At 31.2% G+C, this 20,261-nt stretch overlaps 1 protein-coding gene across 1 annotated transcript in view; it reads right to left on the reverse strand.

The window, feature by feature from the left end:
• Positions 1–12,751: 12,751 nt before the first annotated feature.
• LOC132751247 (uncharacterized) overlaps positions 12,752–20,261 on the reverse strand; it is a 103,641-nt gene continuing 96,131 nt past the window's right edge. Inside the window, exons 17-19 of the mRNA XM_060741405.1 lie at positions 14,687–14,817; positions 13,609–13,767; positions 12,752–13,461 (exon numbers count right to left, since the gene is read on the reverse strand). Coding sequence (XP_060597388.1) covers positions 13,124–13,461; positions 13,609–13,767; positions 14,687–14,817 — 628 coding nt within the window. The 3' untranslated portion in view covers positions 12,752–13,123. The remainder of the gene's footprint in view (positions 13,462–13,608; positions 13,768–14,686; positions 14,818–20,261) is intronic.

The raw sequence follows: 20,261 nt of genomic DNA on the forward strand, positions 1-20,261 counted from the left end.
AAAAACGGATAACGATATAAAAATTGAGATGTTATCTACAGACAGTTAAAGTAGCATTTTGTATTTAAGATGTATTGTATTGTATGTTTAAGATGTAGAATAAATTGTATGTGCTAAAATAGGTGCAAAATGCATGGATAATTCCCTGGTTTATCTAACGGTTATTCATGTAAGAGTTTAAGATTGTATGCAAACGAGGTATTGCAAATATAAAAAGAAGGTTTGCATACACATGCGCCCATAAACTGCTTTTTTAGTTACATGGATAATGTTCCACTTTAAACAATTTAAAATTTACACTACGAAAAAATGATTAATGAAAAATGACATCAAGAGGTTTTAATTCGGATACTTTCGTTGTATTGAATAAACATAACATGTCCATTAACATCTCTGTATATCATAAGTGATAAATTAGGACAATAAAACGTAAACAAACTTACTCATTTCGTCGCCAATTTGATAGTGTATTTCTGTCGGCCAACGTCTTGTTTCGTCTTGGTTAAAATTTTCACGGAAACTTTCCGAGCTGGATCGTTATACAAATATGAAAATTTTAATTAGTTTGGCAAATGAATTGTATACATTATTGTGTTGATATATTTAGTTCATATATTGTGCAAGCATATTTCAACATTTAAATGTGCATTAAAATTGATAAATAGGTTTCTATGCAACTATCACCAACACAATAAAGTCATTATCACCATACTCATTTTTATCGATATCGATGTAATTGCCTTTTGTGTACTTGAAACTTCGTTATAGTCATACATTTAATGATGTGTATAAATGTTAATGTATTTCCAAACAAATTCAGCGCTTAATTTCCATAAATTATTTTCTGAGGCTACTTTCGGTCATACACAGTCCCATATTTACTCCGATAAAATTATGATTTAACAACGACGATGTTTACTTTTAAATCCAGACAGAAAAAAGAAACAACAAATAATATAAACAAGAGCTATCACCTAAGGTGATTTATATCCAAACCCGCCACCTTTACTTTTTTGAAAAGTAAAAATTTATACGAACAATAAATTGCTTTGTTAAAAGAGAATAAACACCTGTTAACCATTATCTCTGTAAAAAGAACTGAAAGGAAACCAACAGTGACGTTAGACCTAGGGGTCCAAAAGCAATCCAAGGTTAAGTTTCTACATAGATTTGCTTTTTTGTTTTATAACAATGCATCATTCTTTCCTCGAGTTTATGTCCGGAAACCAATTTCTATTTTGAGTAACAGTGTCTTTGACCTTGAACCTGTGGGAATTTAAAACAATCCCAGTGCGGGACCTCATATATAGTTTCTTTATTTCAAGTTGATTACAAAATCTCTTTCCTTACTATAAATATTGTTCGGAAACCATTTTCCAATTTTTAAGAACACAACGACCTTGATCTTGAACCAAGGGATACAAAAGCTATCCCAAACTTGGTTTTTACATAGGAATGATTTATACCACATTTATATACTAATAGCTTATTCCAGTTTTTAGTTATTGTCCAGTAATTAATTTTCTATTTGAGTAACAGTGACTTTGACATTGAACTCATACAAGCTTCCTATAAACAAGGTGTGATTAAATTATGTCATTCCCGGTTCTATTTGATTTCTGAAACCATTTTTTCTAATTTTAGTTTAAGTTCTCTTGCCCTTGACCCCAGTCCACGAGTTCACAAAGATGTAAGGACCAGGAAATTAAAGAATTAACATTTGCTATTTTAGAAAGATATGGGCATTTTATAGTTGATCCAAATATTGATCTTGATTCTAAAATTGATCCTTATTTTGATCAGATTATTTTTATTTGTTTTGTTTTTTATTTTATTTTGTCCCAAAATAGGTTGGTTACATTGCAAATCAGCAATTATTTACAATTCAAACATGTACAATTAATTTCTAGCAAAATACGACAAGTTAAAGGTTTAAAACAATGAAAATAAAATCAAGATCATTTGATCCTGATCTTTTCTTCTGGTTCACAAAGATTTAAGGATCAGGATCAAGATCAGGATCAAATTTAAAAAATAAAATATTCTTCATTGTTTACCCTCATAGATTAAATATCTAATATTAATTTGATAAAACTGGACTTGAAATAGCAAGTTTATGAAATGTTAGAATAAATTTATTGTTATCTTTGCAAGATATGGGCATTTTACAGTTGATCTGATCCTAAAATTGATCCTTATTTTGATCCGAATATTTTTGTATTTGTTTTGTTATTTGTTGATTTTATCCAACAATAGTTTGGTTTCTATGCAAATCAGCAGTTTTTTACATTTTTAATATTTACAATTTTATTCAACAAAATAATTAATTTTAGTAACATTAAACAATGAAAATAAAATCAGGATCACTTGATCCTGATCTTTTCTTAGTGAACACGGGCCCAGGGGTTCAAAAACACTCCCACTCTTGTTCTTCATATAAGGTTGTAATATACCAATTCTGAATACAATGATTATTATAGCTCATTCAAAAACTCTAGTTATCGTCCGGAAAAGATGAAGTGGACCGACCGACATGGTGACTTAAATATTCACCCCTACTTTGTTTGTGTGTGTATTGTAAATTCTACATGACTATGAAGAAATTTTGCAGTCTTACCTTGAAGGCGTCTTGACACTTTTATCTACAATCATATCAAGCTCCATCAACCCGGATTCAATGTCGTCGGCATACTCTAAAATTTATCAGAATGTTGAAGCCCTATCAATTGACATTTTTATTCAAGGAACAACTATGCAAGTGCTTGAATATTGAGATAGATTAATATTTTCCTTGGGTAGAAAATAATGTTTGTAGATATTGTGTTTTACTTTATGTTTATACATAGTGCTTAATGTTTTTGTCTTATCAATGAGATACTATTATTTCTTTATCAAATAATTGGTATAACAATAAAGTTCTTATTATCACAATGCTATGTTGCGTTATATTGTTGTGCAAGCCTATTTCTAATGTACTTAAACAACATATTGAGATATTTTTATTAGTTTAAATCTTTAATATATATATTCATGTTCTTATTGCACTTTTTCATTTTCCATCATGTACAGACTCAATCAAATCGAGTTCGCAATTTTCATGTTTTGATTTATGTTTTATGAACATTTTAATGCCCAGTTCTAGGATATCCAATAGTTGGAAAACCATTGATCCTTCATACATAACATTTTTATGGTTGCTTTCTCAAACAAGTAATGATTTATACATGCGTAATACCTGTTTTATTGCAAAGTCTAACTGGTGTGTCATCGGGATTTCCTTTACAGTAACATTGGCATTTTTTTCCAAGAAATCCAGCTTCAGGACATTCAATTCTAGTGCACCGATCTACCCGTAAATATAATATACTTCACATTTTTATAACAACTAATAGTTTGTCAATTTTGAGTTTATACAGATATAACAAACTTACTTTTACCGTCTCAATCTCAAAATGGAAATCTTTTCTATGGACATGATTTAGCAGTGTTTGAAGTAATAAATTATGAATCACATATTATTTTAGATTTACTAATAGACATCCGTGATGATATGTAGGTATAGTCCTTAGCTGGTATATTAAGGTTTAACGGACAAGTCAGTCAAAACATTTCTAACGTCATGTACAAACATGATTCAATTCAGTAAAAAATGCATTTACACTTCCGGTGCCTATTATGGAGTTAACAAGATCATCTTAAGAGACAATTTATCAGCTTTAAAAGTTTTAATCCACGTAAAATTGTGCGCTTTGAAATGAACTCACGACAATATATGCCGCATAATTTATTATACTTCTATGTAACTGCTATATTAAACAAAATGCAACTTTTAATGTACCCTCGAATATCAGGTTTGTTGTCCATTGTACAATATGGTTATTGTATTGGCATGTGTTTGAGAGTGTATAACGCAAATGGCATGAAACAAACCGTTATACAAGTAGTTAGCCATTCAACGTATTGAACGCCTGATTAATGTTAAAAGAAAAACTCATCATTATCATTTATGGTACATATTTGGAAAAAAAAGGTTCGTTACTGAAATAAAGTGCATTAATATACATTTTTATATGTGTACAACGTTTAATTAGTTAATGGAAAAATTCTTTGTTCGTAGAATGCCAGATTGATTTATATTTCAGAAAAGCAAATGTAGATGACGTCATATTCAGTCAAAACTGCACATACTTACCTGCACATTTATACATAACATTCAAAGTTTTATAATCTTGAAAACTCGGATGTTTGGCCTTTCCTATTTTAGATTGAAACCTATCATTCGTTGTTTCTATTGTGATAAGATTTGCTGATTTATTCCTTGAGAAAATCTGAAAACAGATGTGTTTGATAATTAAATAAAAAGCATCTTACTCAGAAAAGCAAAAACATTATTTATTTCCTAGAAAAAGACATAATTATACTTATTGTATTATTACATTTTATAAGCGAACAAAGATCATAATTTATAATCACATTAAGAACGTCATCGTGTATCAAAATATGATTATAAATGAATATTGTATTATGAGGATAAGTAATGAGTTTCTGACATTATATAACTATCCTTTAAGCCATGTATTTATTTAAACATATAAACATTTAAATATTTAGAAAGCAATTAACTTATCATAAAATATGATAAACAAGATCAAAATCATCAACATGCGTCTGACTTTATTTTTGGTTTGGTGTTACAAAAGAGGTGTTAAACAGGGTTTTCTTGGACCCGAGTAAACTGTAGAAAACAGTCAGATACGCAAGAAATTTAACCGACAGAAATATAAATACATGTTATACAAACGGTCAAACAATATAACGTTACTATAAAAAATGTTTGAAACCTCTATAATAACGAACAAAATACAATTGATTATTTTTAAAGGGTATTTCCAACAACAAACTAGATTATTTTTTGTCATGAAGAACAAATCGAAAAGTGTTTTCACTAAAAAAACAACAACAACAAAAGGCAGCATTTAAATAAAACGAATCAAACGTAGCATGAATATTTCATTCATGTATTGTATATATTTGTTTCAATTATAAAGAATGAATTGCAATGAAACGTTAAAACTTACATATTGTCCTAAGTGCATAATACTCATATAATCATAATTAGTGTCGAAAACTGTATTATTTTCTTTCTGAAAATGTATTTGTTTTCCGGGTTCAATATTTTCATAGTGTATTTTAATGTAGTCATCCCTATCCCAACGGTTATGTTCATGGTAGAATCCCAAGGCATGTCCTATTTCATGAACAATTATCTCTGTCTGAAATGAATATTTCATTTTCATAGAAATGTATCTTATAAGCACATGTGATGCATTTGTATAACTGAACATTAAACAATATTCACTTCAAAAATTTTGTTACATTTACAACATTACACTAATTAAGTAACATTTGATCTCAGTGTTTATTTGTCACTCCAAAAATTTAAACTCATTTGTGACAGTGCTTACTATTCATTCCAAAAATTTTGTATGCAAATCAACATTTAATTAAAATCTAAAGTATTTTTTGCGTTCTGACCAAGTTATACGAAAAGAGTTCCTGGCTCTGCTTTGAGCGCTTGTCAAGCCGGTACACAAACAATGTACATGCTTTTGAATACTCGAGCATACTTTCGTCAGCTGTCTTAAAAGACATTTAAATTGTAATAAAACTATAACCAAGTTGCACAGTGTGTTGTTACCCTCATTTCCTATTCTATATAATTTACAATATAAATATTTAAATTTGGCTGCCATATTTGGTCTCCAGAAAGTAACGATGTTGATACAAGTTTAGTCGTGAGAGAATTATAGTGTTGGGCCTCGGGTCAACAAGCGAAACAAGAGCGCAAACATATGCTAGGCTCAGGTCGCGTATTAGTTGTGCTGTTTACATTTTGGAGTCTGCAATCTTTATTTATTGACTTGGTATACGGTATTTAACTTAAGAAAACAAGCGCACTCGTTATCCTGCTATCTATCTCTGTTTGCAACAGACAATTGAAACTCTCACTTTATGGCTATATTTCTCACTTAAGAAGTGAGTGTGCAGTTCTCTCAGTGCAGATTTCATTCTTGATTTTGCGAAAGAAATGAGGTACTCACTACGCGGGTAACTATCTCATTTTGTAAGGGAAATATGGCATTCATTGCGCGGCTGTCTTTGTAAGTATGCGAGACAAATTGCGACATCTTACGCGCAGTTATCTTTAGCTGCTTTACAAAAGAAAATGCAGCACCCACAGTGCCGCTGTTCATAAAGTTTGTGAGAGTAAAGTTGACACTGCGCCGCAATCTTAGTATGGAAGACAAAATGCGCTTATCATTCAAGCAGATATTCTTTAATTACATAGACTTAATCAATAAATGACATAATATCTTTTACAGGACGCATTTATGTTCCCTTTTTGATCTTCAAACAATTTTGGAATATTGCAGTTGATACAACGGCTATATCTTTCTATATTATCCGAATCATTGATCTGGTAACATTTTGTTTTCGTAAAACAAATATTGTATTTTAATAGTTTACGGTAAGTTCATTACACCGACAAGAAATACTGTAAGGCATATGCATTTATTTGTTTAAGGAGCAAAATAGTTTTTATCTGTCCGTGCAATCATATATACATGTATGAAGTAATCTTATATGATTAAAAATGAATACTTATTCAATTGCATGATCATTGAACCTTTGTTATTTGAACTACTTAACATACATTTTTAGCAATATTTTTGTTTTTCATTTTTTTTTATTTTATAGTTAGTAATAGAATACACTAAAGCAGGTTTCCCCAAGGTAAATAGGCTGCAATCCTTGGCTCATTCCAACTTCTGACCCGCACCTATTTGAAAAATGTATATTTTACACATTTTATAAGATAACATCAAATGAATTAAAATAAATATCAGTTTGTTATTGATTTACATTCAGTGATCAGCCATGATAAATATATTTAAATAACTGATTTTTAAAAAAAAATTGAATGATTATTGTCACTAGTGATATTTCTTAGATGGTGTTTATTAGGTCTTCACTACACTTAAGACTGGTGAAATGAAGGCAAAATACCATGTCGGTTTAAAGGGTCAAATGATTCATAATTGACATGAAATGACAAAATACTGCCTGTGAGCGAGCGAACAATTGTATATTTGTATTAAAGAATATATTTATTAATGTAAGCAATGTCTTAGAAAGTATTCAACAAAAATTAATAGTAGTTATTGATAAAATAATTGGTAAAACTAGGCCAGAAATACTAAATGCATATTAAACTTTATATGTACATGTTATCTGTTACAAGCTTGAACTTTATTCTGTTGTACGCCTGTTTGTTTTCATGGAAACTGAGGCATGTGTACTTCTGCCAAACAGGAATTGCCTTTCGGATTGCATTTTCTTGTGCTTTACCTGAATTAAAAACAAATAAATATACAAACTTCAGACATGATGAATATCCATGATAAACAAATATTTGAGATAAAGTTCGACAATGTGCCAGATTTTAGAACAAATAAAATTGTCTTTATCATGGTAAAACAATAAAAAAAGATTCAGCTACCTACAATTATATATATATCACATAAACAGCAATACAACATATATCTAGCACTCGTTCACCATTTTCAAATTCAGAACACTTTCGACTCTGCTGTTTTAAAGCCCCATATTCAGAAAAAGTACGTTATGTATGTTCAATTAATAAGTTACATTAAATATGACATACAACTTATTTCCCGAAATTCGACATAGAAACTAAGCTTTTTGCGTTTGAACATTGACACAGAAAACCAATTGATACAAAGCAGACTTAATTAATAGATGAAAATTATGGTATATTTGTTTAAGATCTACTAACGATGGTCTTTATTTAAAGTTCCCTAAAGTATTATAAAATGGGCACCGCGCAGGGTGACAGCAATCCACAATACAAATGTAAGTAAACGTTATTTTTGTGCACGCCTAGTTATGGATTATGTCACTAGGATATTTTTGTTGAAACGGACGTAAAGAGTTATATTTTTAAAAATATTAAAGTAAAAAACGCAACAAAAGCTACAAATATTAACTTAAATTATGGTGCAATTTAAACCAGTCACTTATTTATGCATTCAACAAAAAATAATGATATATAACAATCACTTGTTTGCTTTCAAGTATTAAGTAAATGCACATTTCAAAATTAGCATTTGTGAACAAATCATTGGTGTTTTAAGTGAACGAGTGTGCGCTACTTTATTGGAAAACAGGATCTACTTGAATCAAAGTTCAAAATACGAAAGCACACTCATTCGATTAGATACTATGGATACAATTTAGAAAGCGTTTGAATTTACAGATTATGGCATCGGTCATTAAAATAAGGAAAAGACAAGACTTAAGGCTTTTTATCAACCTTTATGCAAAACGTCAGCATTATTCAGAGAATTTATTTTGGAAGCAGCAACCAGATAACGTCCAGTCAGACAGGACTACCCAGCAAGACACGAAATAAATGCTGGGTTTAAACAGGAGAAAGCGAAACATTAAGTTTGATTGAATAACGAAAATTCAAAGCAAAATTGAAGTCCTAAATTAATTGTGCTTTTTCATAGGAAAAGGTTTGGGGCTTAAGGTAACTTAAACTAATAGCACCGATTAATGACGAATTAAACATTTTAACTTAACAAAAACGGATTTTTAATAAGTTTACTTCCACGGGACAAAGAGCAATGTTATAAAATCTCAGTATCTAAAAAAACTAAAAAGAGGGAGATGCCCTAATCAGCTACAATGACAGGTCTCTTTCCTAGAAAACGGTCCCGCCAACTTTTACAAAATAAAGACGTTTGGCAGCTAGGGCAACAACAAAAGCATTTATTTCTCCCACTTTTATATCGGTCGTAAGTTTGGTTAAACCGTTTTAACTCGCCGGCCATGAAAACAACCTGATATACTTTCAATTCATTAGTTTCATTCAGTGTGTCATATAGTTTGTATAACAAAAGTTTACTACAAAACAAAGATTTTAACATTTGAATATTGACCTAAGAATGATATAGTAACAGTTTATAAATAGCATAAAAATTGAGAAATAATCTACAGACAATAAAAGTAGCATTTATATGTTTAAGACGTAGAATAAATTGTGTTTGCTAAAATAAGTGCAAAAAAAAAGCATGGGTAATTCCCTGGTTTATCTAACGGTTATTCATGTAAGAAGTTAAGATTGTATGCAAACGAGGTATTTCAAATGTAAAAAAGAAGGTTTGCATACACATGCGCACATAAACTGCTTTTTTCGTAACATGGATAATGTTTTACTTTAACAATTTCAGATTTACACTACGAAAAAAATGATTTATGAAAAATGACATCAAGAGGTTTTAATTCGGATACTTCCGTTGTATTGAATAAACATAACATGTCCATTAACATCTCTGTATATCATAAGTGATAAATTAGGACCATAGAACGTAAACAAACTTACTCATTTCGTCGCCAATTTGATAGTGTATTTCTGTCGGCCAGCGTCTTGTTTCGTCTTGGTTAAAATTTGCACGGAAACTTTCTGAGCTAGATCGTTATACAAATATGAAAATTATATTAGTTTGGCAAATGAATTGTATACATTATTGTGTTGACATATTTAGTGCATATATTGTGCAAGCATATTTCAACATTTAAATGTGCATTAAATTTATAGATAGGTTTCTATGCAACTTCCACCAACACAATAAAGTCATTTTTATCGATATCGATGTCATGGCCTTTTTTGTACTTGAAACCTGGTAATAGTCATAAATTTAATGATGTGTATAAATGTTTATGTATTTCCAAACAAATTCAGCGCTTAATTTCCATAAATTATTTTCTGAGGCTACTTTCGGTCATACACAGTCTCATATTTACTCCGATAAAATTGTGATTTAACAACGACGATGTTTACTTTTAAATCCAGACAGAAAAAAGAAACAACAAAATAATATAAACAAGAGCTATCACCTAAGGTGATCTATATCCAAACCCGCCACCTTTACTTTTTTGAAAAGTAAATATTTAAAAGAACAATAAATTGCTTTGTTAAAAGAGTATAAACATCTGTTAACCATTATCTCTGTAAAAAGAACTGGAAAGAAACCAAGAGTGACGTTAGACCTAGGGGTCCGAAAGTAATCCAAAGTTAAGGTTCTACAGATATTTGATTTTTTACAAAGTTTAATAACAATACATAACTCTTTCCTCGAGTTTGTGTCCGGAAACCAATTTCTATTTTGAGTAACAGTGACTTTGACCTTGAACCCTTGGGGATTTAAAACAATCCCAATCCGGGTCTTCATATATAGTTGCTTTATTTCAAGTTGATTACAAAGTCTCATTCCTTACTATAGTTATTGTTCGGAAACCATTTTCCAATTTTTAGTAACATAACGACCTTGATCTTGAACATAGGGGTACAAAAGCTATCCCAAACTTGGTTTTTACAAAGGAATGCTTTATACCAAATTTAAATACTAATAGCTTTTTCCAGTCTTTAGTTATTGTCCAGTAATTAATTTTCTATTTGAGTAACAGTGACTTTGACATTGAGTTCATACAAGCTTCCTATAAACAAGGTTTTATTACATTATGTCATTCCTGGCTCTATTTGATTTCTGAAACCATTTTTTCTAATTTTATTTAAAGTTCTCTTGCCCTTGACCCCAGTCCCCGAGTTCACAAAGATGTAAGGATCAAGAAATTAAAGAATTAACATTTGCGATTTTAGAGAGATATGGGCATTTTATAGTTGATCCAAATATTGATCTTGATTCTAAAATTGATTCTTATTTTTATCAGATTATTTTTATTTGTTTTGCTTTTATTTTATTTTATCCCAAAATAGGTTGGTTACTTTGCAAATCAGCATTTTTTACAATTCAAACATGTACAATTAATTTCTAGCAAAATACGACAAGTTAAAGGTTTAAAACAATGAAAATAAAACCAAGATCATTTGATCCTGATCTTTTCTTCTGGTTCACAAAGATTTAAGGATAAGAATCAAGATCAGGATCAAATTTAAAAAATAAAATATTCTTCATTGTTTACCCTCATAGATTAAATATCTAATATTAATTTGATAAAACTGGACTTGAAATAGCAAGTTTATGAATTTTTAGAATAAATTTATTGTTATTTTGATTCGAATATTTTTGTATTTGTTTTTTTATTTGTTGATTTTATCCAACAATAGTTTGGTTTCTATGCAAATCAGCAGTTTTTTACATTTTGAATATTTACAATTTTATTCAACAACACAATTAATTTTAGTAACATTAAACAATGAAAATAAAATCAGGATCACTTGATCCTGATCTTTTCTTAGTGAACACGGGCCCAGGGGTTCAAAAACACTCCCAATCTTGTTCTTCATATAATGTTGTAATATACCAATTCTGAATACAATAGCTCATTCAAAACTCTTGTTATCGTCCGGAAAAGATGAAGTGGACCGACCGACATGGTGACTAAAATATTCACACCTACTTCGTTTGTGTGTGTATTGTAAATACTACATGACTATGAAGAAATTTTGCAGTCTTACCTTGAAGGCGTCTTGACACTTTTATCTACAATCATATCAAGCTCCATCAACCCGGATTCAATGTCGTCGGCATACTCTAAAATTTATCAGAATGTTGAAGCCATATCAATTTACATTTTTATTCAAGGAACAACTGTGCAAGTTCTTATTATCACAATGCTATGTATACCGTTGCGTAAAATTTTTGTGCAAGCCTATTTCTAATGTACTTAAATAACATATTGGGATATTTTTATTAGTTTAAATCTTTAATATATATATTCATGTTCTTATTGCACTTTTTTATTTTCCATCATGTGCAGACTCTCGTTATTTTTATGTTTTAGATTTATGCTTTATGTACATTTTAATGCCCAGTTCTAGGTTATCCAATTGTTGGTAAACCATTTATCCTTCATACATTTGCAGTTTGCGCTGAATTTAAATACAACTTCTCGATGGGTTTTGAAACATTTTACTTTAATTTAATCCGCCTTGCTGAGATAATTTGCCAAAAAGGCAGCACCATATCATCTAATTTGATAACAAAGAATGAGTTATTTAACTACTATGTTACATTCTCTGACATTCGGTCAGTATTACTCCTGTTCCATCTGTCAAAACTAGTACTAGTACATACCTACACATCTCGTCTTCTCAGCAGTGTTATTTTTCTTTTACGATCTGAATTTGTTTGGGATTTCGTGAACTGTTTGATGTCTGTTTCTATCAATTATGTTTTTCATAATGTTTTTTTGTTCAATTTTAACTACAGACATTAGACATTTGCTTTATTTCCCCATCACCTATTTCATTTTTCTTATTACACTTATACTCATACGAGTTTTACAGTTTTAACATGGACATATGTGTCGTATAGCAAATTTGATACTCAGTTGCTAGGTCACGTTTGTCGCCATTTCTAGTTTGCTTATATTCGCAATAATGAAGTAAGAGAAGAAACTACGCCTTACAGTTTCAGACAACGGTTAATACATGAGGCAGATTTGTAACACCACCGACCACTTACATTGTGTTACGTTAATAAAATGACAATTCGTGACACGGGCCATCCACACACACCTCAGTGCTGCATTAATACATGCTTAAAATTTCAGTTTATGTATACTCACATGCAATTATGTTTCTTATTTTAGATAACACTAATATAGATACACGTGTCTATGATTAATTTAGGCTTAGTGTTATGCTGTTGTTTACAGTGACTGTTCTCGACATTTTGGGACAGCATTTTTCGCCAATGGAAGTCTTTTCAAATAAACAAACAAGAAACTAAAAATTGTTGCTTTAGAAATATTCAAGAAATTATAAAAAGAATTCATATCATCAAGCTTAAAGCAGGAGGCATCTAGAAGGAAAACACATAAGCTACCGTCTACTAATATTTCAAAATACCTCCCCAAAACATTATACAGTTAAAAGCAATCGAAATGGCATTTCAAATGTTCATATTTCAATATTCTTGCTTTGAAAACAAATGGTGCTTTTACCGTCAACGGGACATACTTCTTTTATTATACTACGGGATTCCTTCATTCGGGTCATTGAGCTTTTAATTTAGAAAAAAATAATATTGCACAAACCTTCTTCGAAATGGTGATTAGAAATTTGATTATTTATCCATTTCAAATATTTTGAAACTTTTGTGTAGACACCAGGGGCTTCTTTTCGACCACATCCCTTTCCCCATGATGTGATTCCTATTATTGTACTCTTGCCGTTTATTTCGCAAATGAGAGGACCTCCAGAGTCTCCCTGGCATGTATCAGCACCGTCATCACCAGCACATATCACTTTTCCAAAATCAATGGGATAATCTTTGCCTAATGTAAGACGACAATCGTGTTCTTGGATGATCGCTACTTGTGCTGCTCTTAACGTATCAGTTATACTACCTGTGTAAAATATACTTCTTGATAAATTGTCGCATTTGCTTTCCTTATTTTCAACAAATTTAAAACATTGCCTTAATTAGAGATTGGGAAAAAATCTTAGTTTTCTGATCTTTAATTTATAATATGCTTTGACTAAATAATTATTACCATTTTCTTTCTCCTTTCCCCATCCTGAAACCTCACATTTTGTTTCAGATAAATCAGAAGATTCGGGCAAACAAGCTGGTTGTTTAAAATCATTGAAGATAATGTATGATTTTAATTTCAGTAGCACTATATCATTGATAGCGTAGCTTCTTTTGAATTCTGCAATGAAAAAATAAAATACAGAATAAATCAGTGTAAAAAGGAAATATTAGATTTTAAAATCATGTTCAGAATTGAAAATGAGAAATAGATTAGAGATGTACTAAAATTGAAGAGAATTTACGAAAAATTTGCATGATTCAACATTAAACACGATACTCGTGCTTGTCACTTTCCCCCTTTTAATACATTTCTTATAGTGACTTTTGTGCTCTTTTTTGTCATTTTCAAGGATATTTTACTGTGCTAATTACCTTATTTGATTTTAAATTTAGGTTGGTCAGTTTATTTCCTCTCATTGTGAAAATAATGGTTTCACTTATTTTTTATAGCTGCGTTTGCAAATTGATAAAAAAAAATTTCTTCGAGTAATAAGCCATTTTAGACGAAAGTGAATAGACATTAAAAAAAGATATTATAGTTTGTATATTTAAATATAGATGAAATAAAGTACCAAAAAAAAAAATTTGAAATGAAGATTGTATTGGTTACTTGATTTCAATTTATCTACGCCTTAAGAGAATGAAACAAACTTTCTTTCAGGGGACAGATAACTGAATAAAAATAGAATGGTTTAGTATATATCAAATTATTTCATCAAATTTGTTTCAAAGAAAATTCACTTAATCAAATGAAGGGAATTTGTCGGCGCCATTTTAAATTTTCCTATTTTTTGTTTGCAAGAAAATAACTCAATTGCAGTAAGAGACATCTACATGAAATCAAGATATTGTATAAATCGAAAATTTTAGATATGATTGTTTGAATGACTTTTTGAAAATGAAACTAACATAGTTTATTAGATGTGCAGAAAAGACACTGCCCTTTCTGGTAAAATATGTGCATATCACTTTTTCATATTAATGTTCTTGCTCTGAAGTTTCTGCCCACTGAGCTACTATGAAAAAGAAATTCTTACCACTGTAATTCCAGTGTTTGACAATATATTCAATATAAAATATGTCTTCATATTCATCATGTTTAGTAAGATCATGAACTCCAACAATCACTCGTAAGTCCTTCAAATCTAGTTTTCTTTTTTCGAAATCGCTATATAAAACCAGAAAAGATAAACATTTATTGCATGTAGTAAGTTTATTTTCATGATAATGCTAATAAGAAGATGTCAAGATTCATTGTTTTGATGTCATTGAGTACAGTAGTAACGAATACATGAATCAAAAGGAAGGAAAATAAGATGTTGCCTGTAATTCGATATATATGGTTGTGCAGAATATACTTTAGAATAATAAAAAGTCTGTTTTAGATCTCTTCAAATCAGAGTTAGTCTAGTTTTGTTAATTTAAGCAAAATGCTACTGTCAACATTATTTTCTTTAAACTTTGCATACTGTTTGTGACATAATGTTAATCTTCAAATCCAAAACATTAGGCTTGTGAACTACAACTTAATAAAACGAATCTTCAAATTTTAGTACATCATTTTTGGATCTTCATATTACCATCAACAACAATTCTATTCACACGAAAATCTATGATAAAAGAGATGACTTTGACTTTTGTATAGTTAATTATTCACATTTAGATGGAGACGTACCACATGCAACATCTTACGGGGTTTATGTTTCTCAGTTAATTAGATTCGCTAGAGCTTGTAGCAACGTAAAGGATTTCAACGAGCGGAATATTTTTATTACCAGCAAGCTTCTAAAACAGGGCTACCGCTATCATAAATTACGGAAATAGTTTACTAAATTTTACAATCGTAACTTTGATTTAATTTCTAAATTCAATAGTGATTTAAAAACTCTTCTGCGACAAGGGATTAGCCAGCCTGGTTTTTATGGCGATGTGATTTACAAACTTCGTAAGATTTTGGGTCATGGTAATTTTTCTGCTGTTTTTACTAAAATCATTAAACGTTTTATTAAAAGAGGTTATGACCCTACTATTTTAAGACATACTGCATGTTTAGTGTTCAACCCTTTTACAGTTGGACACTACGCTTTCATCTTTTGATTGCATCTGACGGACCAAGTGGGAGACTCTATGATGGATAGTTCGTAAAGCCCTTTGGGACTGAATTGTCTTAATGTTCGTCTTCTGCCTTTCTTCGTCGGGCCCTTGTAGGTGATTTTCTTGTCTTCCTTTAGGACATTGAGTACTTTTGTTATGGTCATTGGGTTTACTTTTATATCTTTCTACATGATCATTTTAGTGTTTTACTTATTTAACCTTTTGTAACCATGACAACTGTTAGAATTTCACTTGGCGGGGATTCATTTTATTTACACTGTTTCGTTTATAGGAACATGTTGGGGCTAAGAGCGATGTTTGGTGCACCATTAACCGGTTTAAACTCCCCAGCAGTCATTATTATGTTGCTGACCGTTTCAAGGCGGCGCCCCACTGTGTTCCTCAGATGTATGTCTATGTTGTTTCATACTGTTTTGGTGACACTTTTGCTTGTGTCCCTTGTTGTTTTCTCGTCTACGGTAACTATCTTCCCCATTGCCTCTAGTTTTTATTTCTTTGATTACCCCCCCCCTTCCCCCGGTCTCCTGTCCCCTTCCCCTTTGTGGGCCTATTAATATTTTCTTTGAATTCTTAATCAGTTACAAATTATATATCATTTAATGATTAACCTGTCCGTGCTCTGTCTTTGCCCTGTCCTGTTTTTGTTTGGGGTCCGCCTGGGCTTCTTGCCATTGGTTCTCGTTGCTGGGTCATATGGGGGTTGCGTTCATTGAACGCCGCCTTTCCTTGTTGATCTTGTTTATCATATTTTGTGACTCTGCGTAACACTTTTCAAATCGTGTCGTACATTCAAGGATTTAGGGTTTTTTTCAGTGAAATACTGAGGACACACAAATGAACTTACAAATCCCAAATCCTTGTAGAGAGATATTAGACGATAATTAGATTGGCTGAATAAGAATTTGAAAATTAGAACTTTAAAACTGACTAATAGATAATAGTTGATCATGTTAGGTTGATGAACTATTTCAACCATAACCTATGCGTTGGAAAAGAAAATACTACTCAATGTTTTTACGAATTTTATTCGTTTCAATAATCAAAATGCAAATTAAGAAGTTTTACAGTCTAACACAGTTCCCTGAATTGTACTAATAAAATGCGAAAATAAAAACATATTTTAAGGTTTTGAAAATTGGATATTTCAATTTATTTTACTGACACATACATGTACATGAAAAAAACAGTATCTATCATGGACTTGATATAATTACGTAAATCACAACCTGCCTTTTCGTCCATTGAAGAGCTGTTTGCTTCAATGAAAAAGTACAAATGCATCATTAATATATTGAAAGTCCAATATTATCTATATTTAAATGCATGCATATCAAACAAAATAATTAGTACAGAAGAAATCAGTTAAATACATTTATTATCTTGTTTTCAAGGTGAAATGCATGCTTAATTTAGACATCACAAATAGAAAATACTGAAAGAAAGTATGTTTTGTTAAGTTCCCTCTGTAAGTAAATACATGGTTCACGCTAGCCAAAACAAATAATTCTTCTGACAAAAAAAAGCCAGGAAAACAAATATTATCTATATTGAATCAATTATTGAAAATCAATGATATAGCTTTATTCAATGACAGTCCCACAGGAAAGTGTACAAATTGCTAAATATGCGCATAATATGGAACAAACATTTATGTTATATGACAGTGGACGCACACACACACGCGCACACGCACACGCACACACACACACACACACACACACACACACACACATTCATGTTTATTTATGTGAACTTGACATAGGTGCAAGCATTTAAAATTAGTTGTGTAATGAATTGTAGAAAAGAAAGCTGGTACACCAGATGAACAATTATATATAATATATCGATGATTGTTGTGTACCAAATTGTCATAAAAAGTTCATTCAGTAAGACTTGCTAACATGTCCAAAATCCTGTTTTGACTCTTTCTGCATGCTTAATGGTAAGAATGTAAATGCATAGAAACTCTGTTGATTTCCTCAGCAACATGACCTTTGCACTTCCTGAAGAGTCGTACCAAGGTTCTCCTTGATTTAATATTTTCCTCCTTCAAATTCACTTTTTTGACCAATTCGTTCTGAAGCAGAATATTTGGTTATATTATGCTATTATTTATTTAAAATTATTTCATCAAACAAAAGAGAGATCAGTGAAAATGTATACCACCTTGTTATGTCACAGAAAACACAGCTTGCCCCTGACAAGAATATCTGTCAATCATTTAAGTAGTCATATAACCTGAAACATATTAACATGTTATTTTCATTTTGTGATAATTCATTTATCATAATCAAATAGTAAATATTTGTTCACGTTAATGTGTACAAAATGTTTTGTTGTTTCTTATGTATATTTTTGTTAAAAATAAGGTATTTACAGATTGCAAATTTTTCATTTCAAAAAGGTACGTTATCATTCCTTCAAAAAGGTTGAAATTGCATAAACTGTAATGAGCATTATTTCGTAATGCTTGGTGAAAAAACAAAACACTATATAGATTATATATATAAATAGTAATACAAAAACTGACTGTCTGAGATTACTCGGAGGCCCCATTTAGACTTTAATAACCTTACAGAGTCTGTACGAGGGGTGAATGCAACTAGGCGAATATCTCGCGTTTAACCAGGTTATGCACACACTTTGTACATGTATCGCATAGATGGTTGTGTGAGCTCTCAATGGATACAATACATGTGTGAATAAGTTTAGTCTTGATTAGACAACAGCTGATTAACGCTATCCAGTCGTGTAAACTAAAGCTAAAATGGGTTGGAAAAGGTCTCATTTCACTGACCAATTATGGCCCTATACCAAGAACTGCTGTATTCTTGGTAAACAGACAAAACACATCCTTAATGAAATATGTCGTGTTTATGGGAACAATGCAATTTCTTTTTCATCTGTCATATGGTGGTGTAAGAAATTACAAAGTGGTGTGGATTCAGTAAAAGATGTACCTCATGCACGTCGTCCGAAAAATGCAACTTCGCCAATAATGGTTGAAAAAGTAAAGAATAGAATTTCATTGCTATTGATGCAAGATTTACAACTGGTATATAGCTATTTGCGTTGGTATCTCTGTAGGGGCCGCTACGTGAGTGATTTAATATGAGATAGATATGTGCCAGATAGATACCCATCTCCTTACAAAATAGGAAAACCTGCTCGGGTAAGAATCTCCTAACAATTGTTGAAACAGTTCCCTTGATACAACAATCGATCTCTCGCAAACAAATATCATCATTGGCGATGAGATTTGCGTTCACTTTAATGAGTGTAAGCGAAAGATACATAAAGAAACAAAATATGGGCAACCCATGGAAGTCAAGACCTTGCGTAGAAAAACGCATCATGAGCGTCAAAAATGTATGTAATTGTTTTTACCAATCAAGGTCCTGCCATTCAAATTGCCATACCAAAGGGTAAATCTGTAAATGCCAAGTTTTACAAAGGCAAAGTTCTTAATAAATTTAAGAAATATTTCAAAAACGTCGACCAGCAACTGCTCTCTGTGGTGTCAAGTTGCTGCATGACAAATCTTCGTCACGCAAAATGGCCGTTGTTCGAGAATATCTAAATCTGAAAAGGGTTATCGAGCTTTCTCACCTCCCCTTGTTCGTCAGATCTTGCCCCGTGTTACTTTGTCCTATTTATGAGGCCCAAAAGACACCTTGCTGGAAGAAAAAACAAATGCTCTAGGTCGGTTATTTTCCAGTGCCTGAGCAAGATAATTAAACGCATTTAAAAATTAGATAAGAAACACTTAAACTTTTTATATCACATGGTGGTGATTATTCTGAAGGATTGATATTATTATTTTGACACTCTTTGTTAAGCACTTCTTCCAATTGACCGTGTTGCATTCATATTTGAACATCTCTCGTAGTGTAAGCATTTAATATTGATAAATATCACTATGTGGAAATTAAATGAATCTGATACATCTATCATGCAATTTATTTTCAAAGAAAACTTTAAAATTACTTTTGTAAAAGGTTTTAAACTACAGCTTACCTTGCAAAAGGTTCCACTCGTATGGCGAAATTTGCCAATCAGCCTTATTTGACCATAAAGATGATTTTTCTACTTAATCAAGTACAAAAATTATGAGAACGCAGGAATGAGCCTACTTGGTACAAAACACACTTTTCCCCGTCTGGTAGTATCGCAGGATTTTTGCACAGAATGAATGTAATAAACGTTTGTCTATCAAATGACATTGGACTGGTCCCGAATAACACTGAACCTGTCTCAGTTATACATCGGAAAACGATTAACAACGCATTAAAACGAATAAGTTGACCTTGCCTATAATGATGATGTGCTCGGAAATGGAACTCGGTAAACAATGCTAAAGCGATAGTTTTATTACATTTGCGATTTATTATGTGCTTTATTGCTTTATCAAAGTGCGTTTCGTTGTCCAGTTTCGCTAATGGTTAAGTCAAAATAATGGTTTCCCGTTTAGAACTGGCATCGTTAAAATAAAAACGG

The sequence above is a fragment of the Ruditapes philippinarum genome, unplaced genomic scaffold, assembly GCF_026571515.1.
Source record: "Ruditapes philippinarum isolate M1 unplaced genomic scaffold, ASM2657151v2 ctg4142_1_1_1_1, whole genome shotgun sequence".
Lineage (NCBI taxonomy): Eukaryota > Metazoa > Mollusca > Bivalvia > Venerida > Veneridae > Ruditapes > Ruditapes philippinarum.